We start from the raw sequence: 22033 nt of genomic DNA on the forward strand, positions 1-22033 counted from the left end.
TATTATGTCTACTATATTGGGTAATATGAGTGCAAAGGTGACTATAGGGGTGTTATGTCATGTCTATAGGGCTCTAATCATGTTAAAAACATGTTTAGAAGATTATAAACAGGTTTTTATGTCTTAGATGGGTTATTTTCCTTGTTATGTCTACTTTATTGGTTAATGGCAGTGTAAAGTTGACTATAGGGGTGTTATTTCATGTCAATAGGGTTTTAATCATGTTAAAAAGATATTTAGGTTATAACCAGGTTTTCTATGTCTTGTATGTGTTATTTTCCCTTATTATGTCTACTATATTGATTAATAGGAGTGTGACGGTGACTATAGGGGTGTTATTTCATGTCCATAGGGCTCTAATCATGTTAAAAACTATATTTAGAAGGTCATAATCAAGTTTTCTATGTCTTATATAGGTTATTTTCCTTATTATGTCTACTATATTGGGTAATATGAGTGCAAAGGTGACTATAGGGGTGCTATGGCATGTCTATAGGGCTCTAATCATGTTAAAAACCATGTTTAGAAGATTATAAACAGGTTTTTATGTCTTATATGGGTTATTTTTCCTTATTATGTCTACTGTATTGGTTAATGGGAATGTAAAATTGACTATGGGGTGTTATTTCATGTCAGTAGGGCTTTAATCATGTTAAAAAGATATTTAGAAGGTTATAACCAGGTTTTCTATGTCTTGTATGTGTTATTTTCCCTTATTATGTCTACTATATTGATTAATAGGAGTGTGACTGTGACTATAGGGGTGTTATTTCATGGCCATAGGGCTCTAATCATGTTACAAACTATATTTAGAAGGTCATAATCAAGTTTTCTATGTCTTATATGGGTTATTTTCCTTATTATGTCTCATATTATTGGGTAATATGAGTGCAAAGGTGACTATAGGGGTGTTATTTCATGTCAATAGGGCTTTAATCATGTTAAAAAGATATTTAGAAGGTTATAACCAGGTTTTTATGTCTTATATGGGTTATTTTTCCTTATGTCTACTATATTGGTTAATCGGAGAGTAAAGTTGACTATGGGGTGTTATTTCATGTCAATAGGGCTTTAATCATGTTAAAAACTATATTTAGAAGGTAATAACCAGGTTTTCTATGTCTTATATGTATTATTTTCTTTTATTGTGGAGTGTAAAGTTGACTATAGGGGTGTTATTTCATGTCAATAGGGCTCTAATGTTAAAAACTATATTTAGAGGGTCATAATCAAGTTTTTAATGTTAAAACATATTCAGGAGGTTATAAACAGGTTTTCTATGTCTACTATATTGGTTAATAGGAGTGTCACGTTGACTATAGGGGTGTTATTTAATGTCCGTAGGGCTCTAATCATGTTAAAAACTATATTTAGAGGGTCATAATCAAGTTTTCTATATCTTATGGTGGTTATTTTTCTTTATTATATTTCTTTCTTTATTATATTGGTTAATAGGTTTTATGTTTTGTCATCAGATGATTTTATTGTTCGTCAGATGATACGTCATACGTCACCTTTTCTCCTTCTGTGGTTCATCACGTCGAATGGTCAGGAGGTTCTGCTGTAGTTGTTTTTGTTTTGCTTTTATTTTTTCTTTTGTGTTGACTGATGGTGCCTACGTTTTTCAGCTCTGTGGCTCTTAAATGCGGGAGCAGCAGAGGTAAAAAATAATAAATAATAATACCCCAACCCACCCACCGAGCTCACCACCCACACCGGCTTCAGGATTTAGCGCTACGGGGGCCTTGACCTCCCTGACTTGACCTCCCACCTCCACACCCACACACACATCCATGACAGCTGGCTGCTGCTACACACTGCCGATGCATCTTTCCACACCAATAAGCTCTAATTGCCACCATGCAGCCGTTTCCTGCTTGTGTTGTCTTGTGCTCATTTCATCCACACAAGCTACGCTGTGCTCACTTTACAGCCTATAACTTTTCCATCATCATTCATGTGTTTTTATCCCCATCGTAGACGAGCGTACGGTGTCTAATGTTTCTCTTCCTGTCTTCCTTGAAACTCGCTGTGGGACGCCACGTCTGGTGTCTCCAGTCCTGGAGGAGCACGGTGACCTGCTGCAGAGTCTCAGCTGGAAACACGACGGCTCCCTGCTGGCTTCCACTTGCAAGGTGAGGACGGCCAACGCACAAACACACACACACACACACACACACACACACACTTCAGCTTCATTCTTGTCTGGTTAATGAGCCTAAAATGGACTAAAGCAATCTCAGTGAAACTTTGGAAAGGTTTTGGGGGACGGAAACACATTTAGCTTTTTCTTTTACTATTTCCGGACTCCATCTTGTCTTCACATGGGTTCTTGAGACTTTCTTGGGCGTCCTGTCGTGATTGACAGAAGTCATTTATTCATAAAGTGCTGCTTCTCATCTCAGATAGTATTCTTCCTTCATTGAAATGTGCATTCTACTTGTCATTACAGTTATAAGCCACTAGATGTCGCCAGTAATCCAAGATTGTGAACGATGAAGTGGATGTGTCTGTGATTGTTGGTAGTAATGGGAGGAAACATGAGCTATGAAGTTGCTGGTAGCAATGTTATTCTTCATTTGATGCAGAATAACACACATACTGTAAATACAGGAATCGTGAATAATGTACAAGTAGAAAGGAATGTTATCATTTCTTCTTATTAGGCATTTTTCATAATGACTGCTTGCTACTAAAATGTCATGATTTTTTCTCATATTATTGCGATTTTTTTCTCATAAAATTGAGTTTTTGTCTTTTTTGAAACCTTTTTTCCATTTCTGTTGTTGTTTTTTTCAACTTTATTCTTGTAAAATTCATCCATGCCAAAAATATGTACAGTTAGCTTAAATATGCATATTTTTGGAGTATTAATAATGAGTATTCAACCACAAAACAACACGATTTATTGATGAATGTATTTTGCAAAAAACATGAAGCCATGAAATTTGAAGTACAAAGTGAGGAGGGATTACTGTACTTTTTAAAAGATGGTAATCGATGTAAAAGAGCGCTGCTCTTGAACACACCGCAAAAAACTAGGACTGAGTTTCTGTGATTGACGTGAAAAGCAGCCCTGATGTGTCGTTTACCGTCAACCCGTCATCCTAATGGCCCTAAATGCAGCACATGTGCCTGGGTATGATTGTCAGGTCAGCACCACGGTCTTTGTTTGTCTTTGCCGTGACACCTAACAAATTACTGCGTCCGTCAGAGGTCACGTCCCAATCAAGACAGCATAATCATCCTCGGGAGCGCCACCAAAACCTACCATCACCCTCAGCATAGCACGATAGAAGGCGTTGGTGGGGGGGAGGCTGTGGATTGGATGGAATCGGTAGTCCAGATCAGAGCTGCAGGGGCCAAAGAGGTTCACTCCCACTTGGGTTCGGGTGTCATTTAACCCCAAAGGCTCTTTTCAATTGGCTTATTAAAGCAAATATGGCTTGCACACATGTGGGTCGCTAGAGAAAAGTGATGATAACCATAGAGGAGGTTTTGTCTGGAGACGAGCAAACACTCCCTTGAGGGTCCTGTCACTTCCAGATGTGTCCGCCAAACAAACACTCACTAAAGCCTATGACAATAATCCCCCCCCCCTCATAAATGCACAGATGGGGGGCGCTAAGGGAGCAGAATGTGTATGTTTGGATGTATATGTGTGTAGAAGCAGCAGCTGTTTAATCAAAGTGACAGGTTGTGGTTCACAAGCTGCTATTAATGAGTTTCTCTCTCTTGTCATGCACACACACACACACACACACACACACACAGTATGGCTGAGAATCTTCAAGCACCTCAAACCCACTTTAGCCTTTGGTCTCCCATAGTTACGCCCCCCCCCTTCCCCTCCTCCAGTGGTGTTTCAGTCATGGGATGAAAAGCATTAAGCAAAGACTTGACTTTTCAGGACTTTTTACGTGATGCGACTGAAATATTCCAAAGCTCTGCTGTGTGGAACGCCGCTTAGCAGAGGTGGGAGAGAAAGTCTGTGTTCTTCAAGTCTCAAATCCAATCTCAAAAACGCAAGTCCAAGTCTGTAATATTTCAACCCCTAAAATGACACCATAATTTCTCACAATATTACGACGTCATTGCAAAATTGTGCATTTTTTTTCTCTCAATAATAATCTTGTTGCTTTCCTTTTTTGGTGTTTTTTAAACAACTGTTTCAACTTGTTCTTGAAGATTTTCTTCTCATAATTATGATTTTAGTCCCATAATATTTTGACTTTATCCTCATAAAATGATACATCTTTCCGCAACCTTATTTTCCAATTCATTGTTTTGCTTTTCTTACCAAAATGACAATATTTTCCCTCATAATATTACAAGTTTAGAATTGCAGCTTTTTCCTCCCATAAGAATATGACTATATATTTTTAATATTTTCCTCTTAATATTTTGACTTTATTCTCCGAAAATGAAAAATGTATTTGAAATTTTTTTAAAATGTATACATTTCTACCTGTTAATGATATTATTCCCATAATATATATTTTATTTTAGTAATATTAGACATCTTTCCACAACCAAATGTTCCAAAAATGACAACTTTATTTGTTATTTTGCTTGTCTCTCATAATATTATGACCTTAAAAAGAATACATGTATTAAATATTTATTTTTTTACTTATTTAATATTTCTACTTCATGCTATTACTTCCTGATAATATTATTGAAATTATGTTATTTTCCCTCATAATATGACATGTTTATTCTTGTAATATTGCAACTTTTTTTGTTAGAATAAAACTTTTTTCCTCTTAAAATTTGGACTTTATTATTGTAAAATTACTGCTGGTTTTTTTTTATTTCCAGCTATTGCAACTTTCTTCTCATGACGATTATGTTATTCCATTATATTGTTATTCTTTTCCATAACCTCATTTTCCAAAAATGACAACTTAATTTGTTGTTTTGCTTTTTTTCCTCATGATATTACAACTTTAAAAAAGTAATCTTTTTTTAATTTAATATTTGAACTTCATGCTACAAAAAATTATTATGCTATTTATGCTACTAAACATTATTTTTCCTCACAATATTTCCATCTTATTCTTGTTTATTACAATGTTTTGTCATACGATTTTAGCTATATTTTTGTAAATTTAGTCATTTTTGCCCTTGTTTGTTTTCTTGATAAATTGCGGGGCCGCACTTTGGACACCCCCGGTGGCCTCTCCTCCTCTGGATGCCCTGCATCAGAAGTGGAAGTACGTGGCATCTGTAAAGCTGTGCTTTGCGACACATCTTAAGGCAACGCTGCAACCGAACGAAGTGTTACCAGTGTGACATATCAAATCCTTTTACAGTACATGAAAGCATAACCCCATAAGTGCCCTGGCCCTAATAAAAGGCTGGTACTGTGCGTTGGAGTAAATAAACGCCTGGGGCTACTACATGAGGAACTTGGCTAATCCTGTTTGATAAATAAAATGTGTGTATAGTTCAGGGTGAGGTCACAAAAAAAGACACAGCCTCAGGGCGTCGGCGTCTGTGGGTGGCCTTGCTACACACACACACACACACACACACACACGTGAACACACACACACTTGATCTTTGTGCTTGAAGTTGTGTCTTGGTGAATGAATCCTGCACACAGTGGGTGGAAGAAATGTGTATCAATCGTGTGTCAAAGTGCCACACAGAGTGACGCCGTTTCTGTGGCGGCTCGGTCACAGCCTGATTTCATTAGGGTCCACTTCCTCCCAATCATACGCCATCCCCTCTGATTGGCTGCCGTGATCGATGGCGAATGTGTTTGGGGCGGGCTGGGGCCCAGGCAGACCCAGGATTTGGGTGGGGGGAGGTCGGGGTTGTGTGGAGGTCACAAGAAATGAATTGGACGGATCGTACTGATAAACCAGGAGACACTACGTAGTGTGAGACGTCATTGGGTGGACGAAGACACTTAATATGTTCATGGATCAATAAATCAGGCTGTTGTGGTTGAATGTGGCCCATTATTACTTTTTTAAAAAATGCTTTTTTTCAAGTATAATAATGTCTGCATGAAATAGTAAAATGCTAGACACATTCAAAGACATTGGCTTTCTATGTCAGTCTTATTTTATCTTATATTTATTTATTGAGTAATAGGAATGCAAAGGTAACTATAGGGGTGTTATTTCTTGTCTAGGGGTTTCTAATAATATTAACATGTGTATTTAGGAGGTTATAAACATGTTTTCTATGTCTTGTATGTTGTATTTTTTCTCATTACGTCTACTATATAGAGTGATATGAGTACGAAGGTGACTATAGGGGTGTTATTTTTTGTCTAGAGTGCTCTAATAATATTAACATGTGTATTTAGAAGGTTGTAAACAGATGTTCTATGTTTTATATGTTGTATTTTTTCTCATTACGTCTACTATATAGAGTGATATGAGTACAAAGGTGACTATAGGGGTGTTATTTTTTGTCTAGAGTGCTCTAATAATATTAACGTCTATTTAGAAGGTTGTAAACAGATGTTCTATGTTTTATATATTGTATTTTCTTTTAATACGTCTACTATATTAATTAATAGGAGTGCAAAAGTGACTATAGGGGTGTTATTTCTTGTCTAGAGGGCTCTAATAATATCGCCATGTGTATTTAGAAGGTTGTAAACAGATTTTCTACGTCTTATATGTTGTATTTTCTTTTATTATGTCTACTATATTGAGTAATAGGAGTGCAAATGTGACTTTAGGGGTGTTATTTCATGTCTAGAGGGTTTTAATAATATTAACATCTGTATTTAGAAGGTTGTAAACAGATTTTCTACATCCTATATGTTGTATTTTCTTTTATTACGTCTACTATATTGAGTAATAGGAGTGCAAAGGTGACTATTGGGGTGTTATTTCTTGCCTAGAGGGCTCTAATAATATTAACATCTCTATTTAGAAGGTTGTAAACAGATTTTCCATGTCTTATATGTTGTATTTTCTTTTATTATGTCTACTATATTGAGTAATAGGAGTGCAAAGGTGTCTGTAGGGGTGTTATTTCTTGTCTATAGGTCTCTAATAATATTAACATGTGTATTTAGAAGGTTGTAAACAGATTTTCCATGTCTTATATGTTGTATTTTCATTTATTACTTGTACTATATTGAGTAAGAGGAGTGCAAAGGTGACTATAGGGGTGTTATTTATTGTCTAGAGGCCTCTAATAATATTAACATCTGTATTTAGAAGGTTGTAAACAGATATTCCATGTCTTATATGTTGTATTTTCTTTTATTATGTCTACCATATTGAGTAATAGGAGTGCAAAGGTGACTGTAGGTGTGTTATTTCTTGTCTAGAGGTTTCTAATAATATTAACATGTGTATTTAGGAGGTTATAAACATGTTTTCTATGTCTTGTATGTTGTATTTTTTCTCATTACGTCTACTATATAGAGTGATAGGAGTACAAAGGTGACTATAGGGGTGTTATTTCTTGTCTAGAGGGCTCTAATATATTAACATGTGTATTTAGAAGGTTGCAAACAGATTTTCTACGTCTTATATGTTGTATTTTCTTATTACGTCGACTATATTGAGTAATAGGAGTGCAAAAGTGACTATAGGGGTGTTATTTCTTGTCTAGCGGGCTCTATTAATATTAACGTGTGTATTTAGAAGGTTGTAAACAGGCATTCCTTCGTGTAGTACAGCATCTCCTTTCTTTTTATGGCCGCAGGACAAGATGCTGCGCGTGTTTGACCCCAGAGCCCAGCTGAAAGCAGTTCAGGTGAGTACCACACGGGAAAGACTTTGCTCCAATATGCTTTGAGTCTCTGTATTCTGTGTTCTGAACTCCTGTTTCAATGCCGTGGGTTGTATTGAATATGGCGATTTGTTGATTTGCCTGATTGATGAATGGGTGGGTGGGTTATACCAGCACTGTGGCACGATTGACGTTGAAACCGTGCTCTGGTGAACACTCGCTCATTGGAAATGTGGCTTTCCAGTCTTGTGGAACGAAACCTGTCGGCTTCTAAATGGACGTCCTTACCTCCCACTCGGGGAGGGGGGGACCAAATAGGGAGCGTGCGGGGCGGCCTGACTCAGCACACACAGCGTCCACATGGCGCTGTCCCAATTCAAACGCTTTGGAGGCTTGGTATTCCTTATTTGGTCTGCTCCTCCTGCTTAGTCAGGTGTCATGGCTTCATTTAGGTCCGAGTCAGACGGGGGATTCGCTCTTTCTGGACAATGGGACAGGCCAAACCACTTCCTATTAACACCACGTCTGCTTTAAATTCTGGAAAAGCAGGCATTTCCACTGACTTTATGCTATGAAGCCAACTCTAAATGGAACATGAGAGCTTGGTCCTTTCATTCAGGCTCACGTCTAAATCATTTCAAGGCTTTTGAGTAAACATACCAGGCAGATTTGTACACATTCATCAACAACCACCATATTTCCACACGCAGCAAACAGTTTTCCTACCATAATTTGGACAAGTAGAGCTTCTTATCCCAGTGGCCGGAGTTACATACAGTATTTTATTCTCTGTAGAGCGAGAAGTAGCGACTACTTTAAATGTAGAAATGATGTGAAGCCCACATCTTAGTTTTCCGAACCGCCTGCTGACTTGCAGGAATATTTATTTTGTCCATTTACTGCTATTAAGGAGGTGTTCGCACATACGTCCTTTTGTGGTGTCCTGCGTACCCCCAATGGAAATATAATGAAATAGCGGATGTCCCAGCCTTCTTGTAGCCAGGTGGGGTAAATATAGAGCGTAATTATGGCCCCGCTCTGCTGTATTTATAGGAAATAAGACCGTGGCGGGTAATTAAGGTCTTGGACAGGAGGAGGAGAGCATGCTACGTCTGTAATCAGGGCGATGTGTAAGAGCGTGGGTGTATTGAGGTCGCTGGAAGACTTTTTGCTTTGTCCCACAACTGAGAGACCCATAGATTGAATTCGAGATGATCCCATCCATGCTGGTTCTGCTTCGGTTCGACTGACAACAAGAAGTCGCAGAGTACTGTGGCAGACATGGAGAGCATTCGGGACATTACTAGACCAGCAAACAAGAAATAGATGCTGGAGAAAAGCTACTTGAGCTTCCTTGTATACACGGACTGGGCCTGGGGCCACAATCAACAACATCAACTCGTAATGTGAATACTCCAGTCTGGAGTAATGATACGCTAACATGGAGCCGCTTGGGAAGATGCTTGAGAAACTGTTAGGAGGATTTGGTTATAAAAAAATCATTCCAAGCAAAGTGAAGATTGTTTTTAGCATAAACACGGCACTGTACTTTGTGCAGCAGTCAAATGAACGCATCATTCATTCATTCATTCATTTTCTCCCGCTTTTTCCTCATGAGGGTCGCGGGTGCTGGAGCCTATCCCAGCAGTCTTCGGGCGAGAAGCGGGGTACACCCTGGACTGGTGGCCAGCCAATCCCAACATTTGCGACTACTACTTCTTTTATTTTATTTTTTTACAATTTCTGTCCTGTTTTTCTTTAGAAAATACAGCAGTGCCTTGGTTAACATCATTCATCTCTTCCAGAAGAGCCGACTCAAACCAAAACAGACTCTAACCAAAACAAATTTTCCCATATAAGATCATGTAAATCTATTTCATCGGTTACAGACATTCATTCATTTTCTACCGCTTATCCTCACGAGGGTCACGGGGGTGCTGGAGCCTATCCCAGCTGTCTTGGGGCGAGAGGCGGGGTACACCCCGGACTGGTCGCCAGCCAATCACAGGGCACATATAGACAAACAACCATTCACACTCACATTCATACCTATGGACAATTTGGAGTCACCAATTAACCTAGCATGTTTTTGGAATGTGGGAGGAAACCGGAGTACCCGGAGAAAACCCACGCATGCACGGGGAGAACATGCAAACTCCACACAGAGATTGCCGAGGGTAGAATTGAACCCTGAATGCATCATGAAGAGGAAAAAAAATACGTCTCGAAATCACACTGGACTAGAAGTTGCATTTTTTTTTGAGGACATTTTAATGTGGAAAGTAACGTTATTCAACAATAGAACACAGAACAACAGGCTAAATCAGTGTCTGTCATGTTAACATAACACATGAACATGCATAAAAACAACACAAAAATAACATAACAAGCCAGCATAAACACTGGACACCTTTTCTCTTCATGTTTATTGTTTGTGTAGCTGAATAACCATTGGGGCTGCACGGCGGATGAGTGGTTAGCACGTTAACCTCACAGCTAGGAGACCCGAGTTCAATTCCACCCTTGGCCATCTCTGTGTGGAGTTTGTATGTTCTCCCCGTGCATGCGTGGGTTTTCTCCGGGTACTCCGGTTTCCTCCCACATTCCAAAAACATGCTAGGTTAATTGGTGACTCCAAATTGCCTATAGGTATGAATGTGAGTGTGAATGGTTGTTTGTCTATTTTTGGCCTTGTGCGACTTATACTCCAGAGCGACTAAGAGTTCAGAAAATACGGTAAATCTTTTGTGACACCAGTCCTGGAACTTTTCTGACGCACCTTGTATGTTTTGGATTTACATGATTTCCTAAGGGGGCTGTATGGTGGTCGAGCGGTTAGCGCGTAGACCTCACAGCTAGGAGACCAGGGTTCAATTCCACCCTCGGCCATCTCTGTGGGGAGTTTGCATGCGTGGGTTTTCTCCGGGTACTCCGGTTTCCTCCCACATTCCAAAAACATGCTAGGTTAATTAGCGACTCCAAATTGTCCATAGGTATGAATGTGAGTGTGAATGGTTGTTTGTCTACAGTGAAGAAAATAAGTATTTGAACACCCTGCTATTTTGCTATTTCTCCCACTTAGAAATCATGGAGGGGTCTGAAATTTTCATCGTAGGTGCATGTCCACTGTGAGAGAGATAAACTAAAAAGAAAAATCCAGAAATCACAATGCATGATTTTTTAACAATTTATTTGTGTGATACAGCTGCTAATAAGTATTTGAACACCTGAGAAAATGAATGTTAATATTTGGTACAGTAGCCTTTGTTTGCTATTACAGAGGTCAAACGTTTCCTGTAGTTTTTCACCAGGTTTGCACACACTGCAGGAGGGATCTTGGCCCACTCCTCCACACAGATCTTCTCTAGATCAGTCAGGTTTCTGGGCTGTCGCTGAGAAACACGGAGTTTGAGCTCCCTCCAAAGATTTTCGATTGGGTTCAGGTCTGGAGACTGGCTGGGCCATGCTAGAACCTTGATATGCTTCTTACGGAGCCACTCCTTGGTTTTCCTGGCTGTGTGCTTCGGGTCGTTGTCGTGTTGGAAGACCCAGCCACGACCCATCTTCAATGCTCTGACAGAGGGAAGGAGGTTGTTCCCCAAAATCTCACAATACACGGCCCCAGTCATCCTCTCTTTAATGCAGTGCACTCGTCCTGTCCCATGTGCAGAAAAACACCCCCAAAGCATGATGCTACCACCCCCATGCTTCACAGTAGGGATGGTGTTCTTCGGATTGTACTCTTCATTCTTCTTCCTCCAAACACGCTTATTGGAATTATGACCAAAAAGTTCTATTTTGGTCTCATCTGACCATAAAACTTTCTCCCATGACTCCTCTGTATCATCCAAATGGTCATATGCAAACTTAAGACGGGCCTTGACATGTGCTGGTTTAAGCAGGGGAACCTTTCGTGCCATGCATGATTTCACATCATGACGTCTTAGTGTATTACCTACAGTAACCTTGGAAACGGTGGTCCCAGCTCTTTTCAGGTCATTGACCAAGTCCTGTCGTGTAGTTCTGGGCTGATTCCTCACCTTTCTTAGAATCATTGAGACCCCACGAGGTGATATCTTGCATGGGGCTCCACTCCGATTGAGATTGACCGTCATGTTTAGCTTCTTCCATTTTCTAATGATAGCTCCAACAGTGGACCTTTTTTCACCAAGCTGCTTGGTAATTGCTCCGTAGCCCTTTCCAGCCTTGTGGAGGTGTACAATTTTGTCTCTGGTGTCTTTGGACAGCTCTTTGGTCTTCGCCATGTTACAAGTTAAAGTCTTACTGATTGTATGGGGTGGACAGGTGTCTTTATGCAGCTAACGACCTCAAACAGGTGCATCTGATTCAGGATGATACATGGAGTGCAGGTGGACTTCTAATGGGCAGACTAACAGGTCTTTCAGGGTCAGAATTCTAGATGATACACAGGTGTTCAAATACTTATTTGCAGCTGTATCACACAAATAAATTGTTAAAAAATCATGCATTGTGATTTCTGGATTTTTCTTTTTAGTTTATCTCTCTCACAGTGGACATGCACCTACGATGAAAATTTCAGACCCCTCCATGATTTCTAAGTGGGAGAAATAGCAAAATAGCAGGGTGTTCAAATACTTATTTTCTTCACTGTATATGTGCCCTGTGATTGGCCGGCCACCAGTCCAGGGTGTACCCTGCCTCTCGCCCAAAGACAGCTGGGATAGGCTCCAGCAGCCCCACGACCCTTGTGATGATAAGCGGTAGAAAATGAATGAATGAATGAATGAAGCCGGCGAGTCCAACAGGCAAGTTAACGCTAAGCAAGTTCACCAAGCTCCCGATCTCATCCCACATCACTGCCTTCCCTCTTGTTGTCATTGCGTCTGTGTGTTGCTAAAATTACAACCCAGAAAATACCCCTCATAGTTTTGGTACGGCACTGGCCGTGGAGATTGAGATTGAGATTGATTGATCTGCAGTTGCTGGAAGGGCAAAGAGAGACGGGGGGTGTGGGGGTAGTTTGCTGGACTTGGGGTCCTAAATTACCCATTGTTGAGGACCACAAGCTGAAGTGGCTTTGGACTACAACAGGGACACATGGGCAAGGCCACAGGACGGCGGGCCAAGAATAACAAAGTTGTTCAACATATTTGTGCCATGGCCTCGAAGTTCAGGTGGTGGACTGGTTGCTGGTTCGATCCTGAGGGCATATTCAGTTTTTAAAAGCTAAAAGTACCACATGAAAAATAATGCAGCTTGTTGTGAATACCATAGAGACCAGGCTCAATGCTGTCAACCAATCATATTCCCAGAAACACATCCTGCATGTCAAATATGACCAAAATGATGACCAGGAAGCGAGTCGGTTCAGGTCTTTCCGTGACGGTCCTTGCCCGGTTTCTCACTTCGGTACCCGAATTTGCAGTAAAACCTGGCGAGCGGAAAGTCTGAGCGGATGGCTGATGTTTGCAAGAAGTCTTGCTTCTCGCCAACGCCAGCTGGCAGCCATGATGGAGAGATGCGTGTGTTGCCTCATTAGAGAGCTGGCGACTTCCTAACTTTCTAACTCATTCGGGCCTGACGCACATGTGGGGGACACCTGTTACCAGAGACCCGCCACGCTTTGCTCTTTCCTCCGGCTGCATACTTGAAGGGACGACTCACCAGTGTGACAGTTAACCCCTTCTTCGGCCGTCCCTTGGAGATCTTAGTCATCGATAAGGTCAACAACATATCATCATCCCATGAACTAAACACCTGCTTTGTTTTCTGATGCTCAGTCATGCAAAGCCAACGAGTCATGACACGGACATGTTTTCACCTCCTCATATTTAACACAAACATCTCACCTGAGAGTTGTTGAAAGGTCGTAGCTGCCGGGGTTTTATTAGCAGAGGAGAAAGGATGAATACGAGATGCCGATGGAACATTAAATGGATCCTGTTGTGGTTTGGGTGAGCCCAGCGGCTTCAGGCAACAACTGAATGAAGTCAGGGTCCCTTAAGTTCATTTAGGGTGGTTAGCAGATCTGATTCTGCTTCCTGTTTCCATTTATTAGCGAGCTAATGTGATTCTAATATACATGTTTATTGGTAATGGTAATGGTTTGATTTCATTTGAACATGCATCAGATTACAATTGAATGCATCCCATAATCAGTTCACAGTTCCACATGTCCAAAAGGAGTAGGAAGAAGCAAAGTTTATTAAATCCTACCCCTCCATCTGGTACTTTTACAATCAGTAACTGTTACATTTGTTCACTTCCTGCTTTCTGTAATACAGTTTGTTGTTTTTTTTTGTTTTTTTGGTAATTTTTTTAATTTATTGGTTATTGGTTCTAGAATGTTGATTTTCGGTTTGATATTTAGTTTTTTATATTTTTATTATATTTTTTTAATTTTATTGAATAATGTGTTTGTTTTGTTAATTGATGTTTTTCTTCCCCCAAGTCATGTTAAATGTTCAGTTTGTCATTATTTTTGCATCAATGTCTGTAACCAGGGGCTGCACGGCGAGCGAGTGGTTAGCGCGCAGGCCACACAGCTAGGAGATCGGAGTTCAATTCCACCCTCGGCCATCTCTGTGTGGAGTTTGCATGTTCTCCCCGTGCATGCGTGGGTTTTCTCCGGGTACTCCGGTTTCCTCCCACATTCCAAAAACATGCTAGGTTAATTGGCGACTCCAAATTGTCCATAGGTATGAATGTGAGTGTGAATGGTTGTTTGTCTATATGTGCTCTGTGATTGGCTGGCCACCAGTCCAGGGTGTACCCCGCCTCTCGCCCGAAGACAGCTGGGATGGGTTCCAGCAACCCCGCGACTCTTGTGAGGATAAGCGGTCGAAAATTAATGAATGAATGAATGTCTGTAACCGATGATCTGGATTTACATGATCTTAAATGGGAAAATCTGCTTTGGTTAGAGTCTGTTTTGGTTTGAGTCGGATCTTCTAGGTATGAATGTGAGTGTGAATGGTTGTTTGTCTATATGTGCCCTGTGATTGGCTGGCCACCAGTCCAAGGTGTACACCGCCTCTCGCCCGAAGACAGCTGGGATAGGCTCCAGCACCCCCTGTGACCCTCGTGAGGATAAGCGGTAGAAAATGAATGAATGTCTATAACCGATGAAATAGATTTACATGATCTTCATTCATTCATTCATTCATTCATTCATTCATTTTCTACCACTTTTTCCTCACGAGGGTCGCGGGGGGTGCTGGAGCCTATCCCAGCTGTCTTCGGGCAAGAGGCGGGGCACCCTGGACTGGTCGCCAGCCAATCACAGGGCACATTTAGACAAACAACCATTCACACTCACATTCATACCTATGGACAATTTGGAGTCGCCAATTAACCTAGCATGTTTTTGGAATGTGGGAGGAAACCGGAGTACACGGAGAAAACCCACGCGTGCACGGGGAGAACATGCAAACTCCACACAGAGATGCCCGAGGGTGGAATTGAACCCTGGTCTCCTAGCTGTGAGGTCTGCGCATTTACATGATCTTACATGGGAAAATTTGCTTTGGTTAGAGTCTGTTTTGGTTTGAGTCGGCTCTTCTGGAAGAGATGAATGATGTTAACCAAGGCACTGCTGTATTTTCTAAAGAAAAACAGGACGCAGTAGTCACAGATGTTGAGACATCCTTATCAAAATATTTTGTTTCGGTGACGCCACAGAAGGAGAGGTTATACACTCCTGCAGCTGCAGTCGTAGTCCTTCTTGGTTATGAAAATGGGACGCAGGTGTGCATACCTGCATTGAGGGTGCTTATTTTTTACTTTTATTTTTTTGAATGTCCAAGGAGTGACTTGGTGAAATGTGTTCTGCACGTGTCTGTTCTACCATGTCCTTTTTCCAACGTGAACGAGTTCATGTTGAAAGGACTCTTGAGAAGGTAAACACTGAAGTTCTCATGTAGGATACACCCTATTCCAGCAAATGCGAACGCTTGTTAACATTGCGATGATGAGGTGATCAATCAAGCGGCCATATTGGAGGCTATCATGCTCGCAGCTGGTTGATACATGTGAAGAAAAAGAGCCTGAACGCAGCATTCAAGGCTGAAAACGCTGACATAAAAATGACACTGTGCACATGTGTGCGAGTCACTTGAGTCTGTGGGGGAACTTTGAAGATGTGAAGCGTCTATGATGTGGTTTCGTTCATGGAGGGCCCGCCAACTGTATTGGTCCCAGCTCTGAAAAATACGCATGCGAGGGCTTGTTGGCCGGCCGGGGACGGGGGGGGGGAAGGGGTGGCGTGGGCAGGATTAACTGTACCCCAGCACTGAAAAGCCTCAAAAGAATCAGGTCTTTGTTCGCTTCCGATTCTCATCAGCTCCAGGTGTCGTCACGATTTCGCCCTCGGTGTCGTCCCCACACATCTGACGCTGGGCACCGGACTTGAACCGCACTAACCATCGAAAAAACTCCAAGATGTTTAAAAATGCACCGCAGACCTCATCTAGGAGGCCATCAGCTCCGTGCAGGGTTCTCCTCCGGCCTGTTTTTCAGTCCGCCCACCGTGCGGTGATGCTGGGTCCTAATCATGGGGGGGGGCGACCACAGTCATCGGCGGCCACACGCCCCATTTAGCACCATGCTTAAATAACGAGTGCCCGAGGCCACTTCAGACATCGGAGAGATCAACTCCCTTTTGGTCCATCAAAAATAAAACACACACATAAAACCCAAAAGTGAGTACACCCCCTTGCATTTCCATTACGGTATACGTATCTTTCCAACAGTGCTGTGTGTACACGTATCACAAAAAGTAGACTCTCCAAAAACGATGGACATCATCCTTTGGTTCCTACCAACATTTAGCGTGCATGACTGAACACAGGCCCGCTTTTCAGTGGGGAAAAAAAATGAATTTTTTAAAATGTAAGGAAAAGTCTTTGATGTAAAATGAGAATTTTTGTTCTTCTAAGCTGCGATACCTAGATTATTCCCACAAGATCGGTCTAATATCCTTCATTCTTGTGAATTCATTTTCAAAACATTAATAATATTATGGCTTAAAAATAGGTATGTTTCATATTTGAAGTGACATTATTTTTCCTCATAATATTACCAGTTTTTTTTCATAAAATTACAACTTTTTTCCTCATTAGAATATTTATTTTTGAGAAATGCAAATGCAAAAAAATATATATTTTTCTTTAATATTTCAGATTTTTGCTACTAAAATGACATGATTGGTTTATCATCATATTATTTTATTCTCGTAAAATTCCAACTTTTTCCCATTAAAAATTGACTTTCCTCATGTAAAATTTATTCAGATTTACCTTTTTTGAAAATATGTATTTTTTAAAGTTTAATTTTGTTGTTGAATTATATTTTTACAACGTGCCACAGGCCAATAAAAAAAACAAAAAACCCATCCCTGGCCCGCTTTTTGGTGGGGAAAAAAATGTCTCCAAAAAATAAAAATTTTTTAAATGTAAGGAAAGGTCTTTGATGTAAATGAGAATTTTTGTTCTTTTAAGCTGCGATACCGAGATTATTCCCACAAGATCGGTCTAATATCCTTAATTCTTGTGAATTCATTTTCCAAACATTCATAATATTATGGCTTAAAAATAGGTTTCTTTCATATTTAAATTGACATATTTTTTTCCTCATAATATTACCAGTTTATTTTCATAAAATTACAACTTTTTTCCTCATTAGAATATTTATTTTTGAGAAATGCAAATGCAAAAAAAAAATATTTTTTTCTTTAATATTTCAGATTTTTGCTACTAAAATGACATGATTGGTTTATCATCATATTATTTTATTCTCGTAAAATTACAACTTTTTCCCATTAAAAATTGACTTTCCTCATGTAAAATTTATTCAGATTTACCTTTTTTGAAAATATGTATTTTTTAAAGTTTAATTTTGTTGTTGAATTATATTTTTACAACGTGCCACAGGCCAATAAAAAAAAACCAAAAACCCATCCCTGGCCCGCTTTTTGGTGGGGAAAAAATGTCTCCAAAAAATGAAATTTTTTTAAATGTAAGGAAAGGTCTTTGATGTAAATGACAAATTTTCTTCTAAGCTGCGATACCTAGATTATTCCCACAAGATTGGTCTAATATCCTTCATTATTGTGAATTCATTTTCCAAACATTCATAATATTATGGCTTAAAAATAGCTTTCTTTCATATTTAAATTGACATTATTTTTTCCTCATAATATTACCAGTTTATTTTCATAAAATTACAACTTTTTTCCTCATTAGAATATTTATTTTTGAGAAATGCAAATGCAAAAAAAATTTTTTTTCTTTAATATTTCTGATTTTTGCTACTAAACTGACATGATTGGTTTATCATAATATTGTTTTAGTCTCGTAAAATTACAACTTTTTCTCATTAAAAATTGACTTTCCTCATGTCAAATTTATTCAGATTTACCCTTTTTGAAAGTGTTTTTTTATAGTGTAATTTTGTTGTTGGATTATATTTTTACAACGTGCCACAGGCCAATAAAAAAAACAAAAACCCTGGCCCGCCCTTTGGACACCCTTGGTCTGAATACTGTAGCTGGCTTCACTTCCAAGTGAGTAGCAAGGTCATGGTCATGGTCTGGAGATGCATGAGTCCTGCTGGCACTGAGTGGAGCTGCGGTTCACTGAGGCACATTTGCTTTGTTAGCATTATTATTAGCATTCTGTGTCTGGAAAACGCTTGTTATTCCTAGTACGGATTCTCAGATGGTCGGCCGGATAGACTCGCTCCAGGCGGCAACCGGTCTTCAACGGAACAGAGGTGACCAGAACCAACAGAGCGTGCGAGAAGTGGCGAGACTTTCTGTCGCAGGCCTTGGACTTAAAAAGGTACCACTTCTAAAACCCGCCCCGCTCCGGAGTAGACGTCGTTATTCAATAAATGAGGAAAAATTGCAGCGCCGTCTCTCCATGTGCCAAGACACCCCCCCTTCTTTGGTTCTGGGGGTGAAAAAAAAAAGTCTTCTGGATATCTCATTCTGTCTGGAATCTATATTTAACCGGGAGTCCACGTAGTCCGAGATCTCCCCAGCGGTATGAGCACTCGTCTGGCGTCTGCACCGTCGAGCCGGTCCGTAGGTGCTCTCGCGTCACTTTGCTGACTTTTCTGACAGAAACTTCGTGTAAAACCTGAATGGAGCGGAAACCTGAGCGCCAAAGCGAGCACATTGGTCGTGTCTTCTCACTTTCATGCTGTTACAGCTGCAGCCCAGGCGGGTTGTCATTGCGTCTGATTCCACTCCCTGCCCACGTTCTCACCTCACGCTTGTCAGAAATGACTGACATGAAATGTCATATAACCTTCAATGGTACGTGAAGACAGGACGGGGCCGCCCCACAAAGACAGATGGACGGAGGATGAAAACACCGCAATGAAGATGGCTTTTGGGGTTTGATGAAAGCTTGGAGGCAACAGTTCTTTATTAGAGGAGGGAAAATTAGAAGAGAAGAGCGGGATGATGGATGGTGCGGGCGAGGAAATGAGAAGCAGGTTGAAGAGATGAGTGACTGCAGCTGCAAGGAAGAGTCGCAAAAGTGACGACATCGCTACCACTGACCCAAAACAACGTGCCGTCTTTGCGTCCATGGAATCCATCCTTCCATCCTTCCATCCTTTCAGTCAGCATCTTAGCTAACAACGAAGATAAAAGAAAGAATAACAAGAGCGCACACGCTTCTGTTGAAGAAAGCCCATGGGGGGGGGGGATTTGCTGATTGAACAAAACCTCCATGGGAACCGTTTAATTTTTTCTCTCTAGCAATAAAGCTACCTTATTGGTGTCAGATTATGATGTTTCTTATATTATAACCTTTTCCTTTTATTAAGATTAAGATATGTCTTTATTCGTCCCTCAGTGGGGAAATTTGGGACATTTTTTATGACTTTTTAATGTACAAATGTTTCTTGTAAAATTACATTAGTGTTATCAAATGTAATACTTCTTAATAATAATAATAACAATTAATTAAATACTTAAATTTTAAAATACTCAAACACTAAAATACTAGAATACTAAAATATTAAAATACTAAACTAAAATACTAAAATACTAAAATATTAAAATACTAAAATACTAAACTAAAATACTAAAATACTAAAAATACTAAAATACTAAAATACTAACATAAATTAATAATAAAATACTAAAATAAATGAATACTAAAATACTAAAATACTAAAATACTAAAATACTAAAATACTAAAATAAACAATGAAACAATGAAACAATTAAATAATTAAATAATACTTTGTAATAATTCTTAACAGTTAAAATGTCAGTGTTTTTTTTCCTGGATGATGATGATTATTGTTATAAAACTGTTTTTTTTCTCCTATCTTTATGATGACATTTTCCTCTGTAAAATTCCATTTCGTCTTGTAAAATTTAGGACTTAAATATTACTTAAAACATTTGCAACTTGTTTTCTCGTACAATTTTTACAATTTCTATTTATATTTTTTTTTCCTCCTAATATTCATGTAATCAATCCATATGTAATCAATCAATGCAATAATTAGACTTTTTTGCCATAATTTTGACATCCTTGCTGAGACGAGTGGGAGTTACGGGGAAAGGATAAAGAGGACAGCGAGACGGGGAAAGGAAAGGATATAAAGGACAGTGAGACAAGGAAAGTAAACAATAAAGCGGACAGTGAGATAAGCTAGGGTCAGGAGGAAAGGATAAAGAGGACAGTGAGACGAGTGGGAGTAACGGGGAAAGGATAAAGAGGACAGCGAGACGGGGAAAGGAAAGGATACAGAGGACAGCGAGACAAGGAAAGGAAACAATAAAGAGGACAGTGAGATAAGCTAGGGTCAGGAGGAAAGGATAAAGAGGACAGTGAGACGAGTGACAGTTACTGGGAAATGGTAAAGAGGACAGCGAGATGAATAAACATTACCGGGGAAGGATAAATGATAAAGCCACAGCGAAACCAGTGAGCATTATGGGGAAAGGATAAAGAGGACAGCAAAATGAAGAAATAATAAAGAGGACAGCGAGACGAGGAGAGGACAATGAGAACAGCAAAAGGGGGATAAAGAAGACAGCGAGATGCATAGATGATAAAAAAGACAGCGAGACGATCGAGCGTTATGGGGAGGCGAGATGAGGAAATGACAGGGGGCGGTGAGATGAGGAAAGGATAAAGAGGACAGCGAGACAAGGAGAGGACAAAGAGGAAGAAAAGCAAACTAAAATCACTGGTGAATCCATCTCATCCCTGCTGCCTTTTACTACCAAACACCCCTCCCCCCCATCATGCTCGTCCATATCTACGTGGAAAATAAAAGCAAGAGAGCGAGTGCTGCACTGCATGAGCGATCCAGCTGTTGTGATTGTTCCCAGATGTGTATGGAGTCACCTGATATTCATCCTGGTGGGTGAAGCAACATTCCCTACAAGTGACACAGAGGCGCATTCGGCCTTTTGGATGTCCAATGGTGAAATACCTGAGAAAGGGGGAGGTGGTTGGCCGGGGGGGGGGGGGTTGGTGGATGACAGAAGCAGATGGAGTGATCATTTGTGTACATTGGCAGGGAGCATACGAACCTAATCCATAACCATCCGATCAGTCTGACCGCTGGCCTGACGTCCACTTCCCTTTTGTCTACACTGCATTCTGCCTTGAGTTTGATCATCGCGTTTTTCTTTTGGAAACGTTTTCCCAGATCTTCATGACAGACACCTGCGCTGATGTGACTTCATTTCCTCCCTTTAGCTAATATGATCCTGAGGACTTTAACAGATTGTGTGCAGATTTTGTGGTTGTGATCGGTGCTGATTCAGCGTTTTACTTCATGGGGTCCATGGAAAAGGGTGGCGTACCATCCATGGGTCGGGGATGAGTTCAAATACCTCGGGTCTTGTTCTGAACACAGGCCTGCTTTTCGGTGGGGAAAAAAATGTCTCCAAAAAATGAAAATTTTAAAATGTCAAAGTCTTTGATATAAATGAGAATTAATTTTCCAAACATTGATAATATTATGGCTTAAAAATAGATTTCTTTCATATTTGAAGTGACATTATTTTTCCTCATAATATTACCAGTTTATTTTCATAAAATTACAACTTTTTTCCTCATTAGAATATTTATTTTTGAGAAATGCAAATGCAAAAAAAATATTTTTCTTTAATATTTCAGATTTTTGCTACTAAATTGACATGATTGGTTTATCATAATATTGTTTTATTCTCGTAAAATTCCAACCTTTTCTCATTAAAAATTGACTTTACCCATTTAAAATTTATTCAGATTTACCATTTTTTTTTCAAGTTTAATTTTGTTGTTGAATAATAGATTATTTTTCCTCATAATATTACCAGTTT

The 22033-nt window shown here is 39.9% G+C and overlaps 1 protein-coding gene across 2 annotated transcripts in view; it reads left to right on the forward strand.

Moving 5' to 3' along the window:
• Positions 1–22033, forward strand: part of LOC131102993 (mitochondrial import inner membrane translocase subunit TIM16) — a 117798-nt gene that overhangs the window by 5236 nt on the left and 90529 nt on the right. For both annotated transcript variants that reach the window (XM_078797328.1, XM_078797327.1), the window contains exons 6-7: positions 2059–2135; positions 7684–7734. In XM_078797328.1, the coding sequence (XP_078653454.1) occupies positions 2059–2135; positions 7684–7734 (128 nt within the window). The remainder of the gene's footprint in view (positions 1–2058; positions 2136–7683; positions 7735–22033) is intronic.

Source organism: Doryrhamphus excisus, linkage group LG16 (assembly GCF_037039965.1).
Source record: "Doryrhamphus excisus strain RoL-2023G ecotype Guam linkage group LG16, RoL_Dexc_Guam_v1.1, whole genome shotgun sequence".
Classification (NCBI taxonomy): domain Eukaryota; kingdom Metazoa; phylum Chordata; class Actinopteri; order Syngnathiformes; family Syngnathidae; genus Doryrhamphus; species Doryrhamphus excisus.